This window comes from Larus michahellis, chromosome 3 (assembly GCF_964199755.1).
Source record: "Larus michahellis chromosome 3, bLarMic1.1, whole genome shotgun sequence".
Classification (NCBI taxonomy): Eukaryota; Metazoa; Chordata; class Aves; order Charadriiformes; family Laridae; genus Larus; species Larus michahellis.
In genome coordinates this window covers 37497345-37503633 of record NC_133898.1, presented here as the reverse complement: position 1 = coordinate 37503633, position 6289 = coordinate 37497345, and the positions used below count along the sequence as shown (strand labels likewise).

General features: G+C 45.4%; 1 protein-coding gene across 5 annotated transcripts in view; it reads right to left on the bottom strand.

Moving 5' to 3' along the window:
• Positions 1-296: 296 nt before the first annotated feature.
• Positions 297-6289, bottom strand: part of MOCS1 (molybdenum cofactor synthesis 1) — a 32324-nt gene continuing 26331 nt past the window's right edge. For all 5 annotated transcript variants that reach the window (XM_074579695.1, XM_074579697.1, XM_074579699.1 and 2 more), the window contains one exon: positions 297-3689. In XM_074579695.1, coding sequence (XP_074435796.1) covers positions 2818-3689 — 872 coding nt within the window. In that variant the 3' untranslated portion in view covers positions 297-2817. The remainder of the gene's footprint in view (positions 3690-6289) is intronic.

The window sequence follows — 6289 nt, the reverse complement described above, 5'->3', positions numbered from 1 at the left end:
ACAGGCACGTGGGAGAAGCTGGGCTAATGATGAGAGATGATGATAAATGATGATTCTAAGCTTATGGGATTACTCAGAACAGCCAGATAGAGACGAGTTTCACTCGACAAAAAAAAAAAATAATGGATTCCTTACAGTAATAAGTTATTGTGACTGATCCCTTGCTAATTGCTGACTCATCATTGCAACTTACTTATAAAGGCTGTCTTCTTGCTCATCCTGAGCGTTCACAGAAAAGCTCATGGATTAAAAGAGAGATGTTCCTTTGAACGAATTAAGAAGAGTATACAAAGTAATGTGAAGCGTACTCCATTAGAACTAGTGTTTATTAAAAGTGCAGTGGACAAAAAAAAGCAAGCCTCCAAAAAGTAGTCAGTTCATCAACATATATTACACCCTTGCCCACGCAGCACCACCCAAACACACAGTGCTATCAGCTCATTTCTCTCATAAAAAGTTCCGTTGACTCATGCTTGGTTCGTTATGTATAAATGTGCATAGTTTCAAGACATGATAATGTAATATGAGCATAAAATGGCACCAAATGCCGTTTGCCCAAAGCTTCCAGCCACTCTCAACTCAAGAAAGTAGTGAAATGTGCGTACGTAGTAAGATGTGTGTGACGGTCACGCGTGTGTGCTCTGCAGTCCCTTGTATGGTCTTGAGTCCTTTGTGTGAGCTTTACAGCATGACCGCAAACTTCTCAGAAGCCAAAGAATCATATGCCCCAAAGCATCATTTTATTACTGCCATGTATATCTAGTTTCCTTTTACTTTTGAAAACTCACTAGGGGCTGGGTGAAGGCAGGGAGGGCAGGGTGTGTTGTGCGTGGCGGTGGGGGGAATTAAGTGCTTGTGTAAATCGGTTAACAGGTTACACGCGTGCTTCCTTTTCCTGGCGATCTGTTTCCATGCTGAGCTAGGGAAACGGTTGCACTCCTGGCACAGCAGCTCCACAGCTGAACGTGGTCTCTCATATTTGCAGGCTCAGCTGGGACTGGTGCTCGGAACGGCAGCGGTACGTACACTCCTGGGAAGGAGCAGGAGTTGCCCCTACTATTAACTTACAGGCAGATCAGGGATTTCAGGGGAATCAGGACTATAACACTGAACGCAGGTGTACGAATGTTTATGGAGTTTGGGCACCGAGCTTTCCAGACTCCTTCCCCTTTCAGCTGGAGCTGCTATGTGCGTCATTGCATGTGCCCTATCTCACAGTGATAATGAATAAAGAATCAAATTAATTTACCTGCTATGGAAAGAGCGCCTTCTGCGGTAGCTAGCGTATGAGATTTTTATTAAAACCAATTGCTGCCTCCTCTTAGACCTGTGCTTACTTTAAGTGAGCAGGATGTGTGTGACAGTGTGGTGTGTGCTTTACTGGTGCTCACAGTAATTTAACCTTATTTCATGAGAAGCAGCTACTTGCAAAGTTTAAGACACTTCTTCGGTAGCCTCTTTAATGTTATTAGAGCTGTCTTCAACTCTCTGTGCGTATGGAGAGGGAGCACCTTGAATCATATGCAACTTCACATTAGCCATAAGCACTAGAAAACAAGTAAACCAAAGTTCAAAACACCCTGTTTAGAGCATTTAAATTAATATTTGAAAAGGACCCATCAGTATTAACAATGTCGAGTAATTCCTTATTAGAATAGTCAATTATCAAAGCTATTTAATGCTACATGACAGTGGCCACTGGTACATTTATGGGAACACTTAAGTGCTCTGAGGCCAAAAAACTTCATGAAAGCAAATTAGAGGAACATGCAGGAAACACTCTGGCCAAGGCAACAGCAACTACTTTACTCTTCCAAGTGGCTACTGGCCTTAAGGTTTGTTTTATCTGTCAGGGCTATGCAGGTTGCTGGTTACTAGGAGCTGCACTGTAGGATTAAAAAGCTGGGAATCTTCTGGGCCTTGGTGTGATAGCTATTTCTAAGGTCAGGGACAGCCAACGCCTACCTCCGTGCATGGCATAATTTCGCCCTTAAGCATGCAGACACAGGGCCTCGATGCATTTGAGTGCTAAGGTCAAAACACTGGAACATGCTCCTAACATTGTAAAAGGTATCTTTCAGATCAGCAAAATAATTCTTCCAAACCCAGAAATCCTCTGTTTCTACATCATGTTTTGCAGAGTGGCTCAAGGCAGAGCTGGGAAGCTGCCACCTTTTTTTTTTTTTTTTTCCCTTTTGAAACTGATAATGTGAGTATTTCTCACTTAAAGGCAAGGGCAGCAGGAGCAATGCGGAGGGATGGGAGCTGCTCCTCTGACCCTGGCTGTTCCACAGTTATAACTTCTGCTAAGGGAAGGTTCCCAAGCTACGTTCTTGTCACTGTCACCTTCTGAATTCAGCTAAAGGGGTCAGGGGGGCAGATGGACAGACACAATTCTGAAATCTTAATCCTTGACTTAATTTTGTCAAATAACAGCACTTTCAGCATTTGCTTCATTTCCAGAGCTCACAGTTGCATGGTGTGATGACAGCAGCTGTAAATATTTCACAGCAAGAGATAAAAAACCCAAACCAAAACAACAAACCAACCTCTGTGGCAGAACTAAGAACCTTTGCTCAAGCTCATGGTGAGGACACAGAGATGAAGTAGTGAAGCAGAGTAGTGAAGCCTGTCCTCTAAAAACCACAAATGGTTATCAAGAGGGATGAGTGGCTCCACTGATCACCCTGCAGTAAGCTGACAGGGTAAGGCAAAACTGGAGTTGTAGGGTTGTTGTATGGTACACCCAGCTGAACAAAAGTACAGGCTGAACACGAGCAGTGGTCACCTGGGGGGCTGGTGGTGCCTGGATATGATCTAGACCCTTGAGAAGTCTCCCCTCTGCCCACCTGTCTTACTAAGCAACTTCACCTCTTCGATCACGATGTCATGAGTAACTGCTTTGCACATGTCATACACAGTCAGGGCAGCCAGGCTGGCAGCTGTCAGAGCTTCCATCTCCACACCTGTCCTCCCCCAGGTCTGACAGGAGCTGCGAATGACCACTGCGTACCTGGCCTCATCCAGGCTCAGAGACACCTCAACATGGGTAAGGGGGATGTTGTGACACAACGGGATCAACTGGCTGGTGAGCTTGGCTCCCTGAATTCCTGCAATCTGGGCTACTGCCAGCACATCCCCTTTCTTCACCTGGTTCTGCCTCACCATCCCAAATGCCTTCTCACCCACGCGGACCACAGCACCAGCAACAGCCCTTCTTCTTGAATCTGGCTTCCCTCCAACATCAACCATTGTGGCCCGTCCTTCCTCATCAGTGTGAGTCAAGTTGTCAGAGGCACGAGGTACCTTGGCAGAAGATCCTGAATCCCTGGTAGAGAATTCTGATCCTGGACTCATCTCTTTGGACTGGCAGTCCACAGAAACTTGGCCAACAGGAGAAGCCTCAAGGCACTTTGTGTCAAATGTGGAGCTTGGGTCCTTCTGGAAGACACAGCAGCCTCTGAGCTGGGTCCGTAGAATTCCTGTTGTTATGTGCCACTGTTGCTCTGGGTGAGATCCTGGCAGGAAAAGTTGTCCTATAACCTTATTTTTCATTAATGCTTTTCCCATTTGTTTGGGTAAACTTGTTCTCAAAGTCAGCCAATGGCTAAATGTGTGGCCCCACTGTTTTGAATTTGGAGGATTCTGTAGGGCATCTTGGCATAGCGGGAATGACATCAACGCAGGCTCTGGGGGGAAAAAGAAAGTAACATGAGAATACACCTTACTAACGGGAAAGCTAAGCTAAGTCTGCAGTAGCTGAGAACCCTGTCAGAGCACTGCTTGGGACTCTCTGTATTGCAGAAACCTCAATAAGCCTGCAAATGTCCACTTTTCTCCTCAAGCTCTTCATCTTCTCTCTCATCAGTTCCCTGCATTTGCTGGTTTGTTCTTACAAACCCCAAGACGCAAAGCACTTATTTCAAGGTCCCTGACAAGAAGGAACAACTTGCTTTCAAAAACTATCAACACTTATTGAGAAGCATCAGCCAAGAAAGCTTAGGGGAACATCACTTCTGAAGAAAAGCAAGTCGTAGCGCCTCAGCATCCATTTGAGATTGTCCCAGCACCAGTCCTTTTTCAAAAGCCTGGCAGGGTTAACAGGAAATTCTTGCACTGAGATTCTCAACTCTGCCTTTCCAAACGCATCCCTCCCAGCACAGGTGGCTGCACACCCTGCTTTCATCTCCTTCTACAGGGAAGGGTCATGCCAGCACTTGAGGAGAGCAGGGACCAGAAGTACCGTGTCTGCAACTGCACTGTCTGCAAGCTCAGAGGGCGGCTCTGTGATGGGAACCTCTCTTATTACTGCCAGCTCTTACCACGCTAATGACAGCTGAAGTTTAAGCACTGGAAAAACCACGCTCCCCTCATTGACAGATAGATATTAAATCTACTCAGAAGTACGTTCCAAGTCGAGCTGGCAGAGCTCCCAGCTGGCAGAGCAGTAGTAAGCCCTCCTGCCCCTTTTCACCATTTAATCCCTTGGTTTTGGCATTTGCACAGGGCTGCACGCCAAGTGTCAAGACAGAAGGAGTCTTTTTTCACATAAGAGAAGCGATGTGTTTTGTAAGTAAAGAGAAAGCAGTATAGAGGTAAGTGGCTAAGCCCCAGTTTAATGGCCTCATTGATAAACATGTTGGAGCTCCTGCTCTCCTTGCTGTGAGAAACTTGGAATTAGATTTTGCTCAATAACCTCCTTTGGTAGCTCTGGAATTCAGGGCCTCCCTTACTCATGAGTTTTCAGGCTGCCCACAAGTGAATCACAGCAGTGACTCACTGGCCCTCCTGCACCTTGCTGAGCTACCTCTGCTGCCCCAGTTACAGGTATCAGCTCGGACTGTCCACGTGACAGTAACAGACATGATGGGGGCGACCCATTGGTTGTGCTCCCCCTGCCCTGTGTGGGTTGTTTTGTTTTGGTTTTTTTTTTAAAACACAAAAACCCAAACCAATCTCTTCCTTGTTAGTCCCAGCCTGCGCTGGAACAAGACTCATGGGCTTAGCACCTTTTTCATCCAGAGTACCCTCCAAACATTGATCTGAAAGTGCCCATTACTGAAGCTTAAATCAACCACAGATTTCATTATTTTTTTTTTTTTTTTAATCAAATTACTGCAATAATCTAAATTCAGGCAAAGACGCTTTTTGATCTAGAGCTGATGGCCTATCCACTAAAATTAAGACTCCTGCAAGTTTAGTGGTAATGTGTTTACCCTTAGAGGACTAGAATTAAATGGACATAGATGTTTTGACTGCAACATTGCTCTGCTTTAGAAGAGCCCAGGAAATTGTGCTTATTCCTCCTTTCTTTCCCTCTCTCTTTCTACAGTGGGGCCTAACCTGAATATCCCTTTTAAAATCCAGACGTTCAAAGTACTCTGTTCTTCTGTATTCCTTGATTAGCTTTAAAGCAGAAGCTAAACCCTTAGCAAGGTGTCTTGTCTCCAGAAGCTGGACTGCAAAGGCAGACGAGGGCTTACTTCCACGGGGTAAACACACACAGGCAGGAGCAAGGACGAGAAGTACTATTTGCTCAAGTACAGTGCTAAGTAAAAGACAGCAGCAGACAGCAATGCATGCAAAGCATCTTCGCTTTTCCTAACCAGCTATGTATTCTTCAAGTTGTACCTAGCCATCTCTGTCTTCACCCAAATTGCTCATATACCTACAAAACAAATAGATAATGTACAATATATAACACTACTAAAACCATCTGACAAACTGCATCTCCTTATATTCTATTACTGCACCTGAAGTTTAATTGTGTTAGCTTCCAACTAGCACAATCTCGGGGGCGTAAGGGGGAGGGGTGGAAGGAAGGCAGGAGATACTTAAATTAAGGAGGAAACTCCCATAACTGAAGTGAACCCGTGAGGAGAACAACCTGCCAAAAGGAATATTTTGATTAAGGGAAATAGGATACAAACCACATAGCAAAAGATCAGACAACAGCAGTGCAGGGAAGAAGCCAGGTTTGGCTTACTGGGACCAGCAAAGCCAATTAGTGATTTCCACAGCATTCATTAAGTTTCAATTAAATTAATTCCATACGCTCCCCCACCCCCCCATGACTGCTTGCACGCCAGCATTATTTGAAGTTTGTATGTAATTCAAAACACAATTAGGAAGTGTCCTAATGATTCCCGCCATGTGTCACAGTGGGATACTCTCCACTCATCGCCGGTCTCCCCACTGATGCAGTGACTGCCAGCAGTTGGTCTCGAAGGGACACGGAACAGCTGGGGGAAGACCTGGAGAGGCTGCCTCTTTTTCACTGTACATCAGA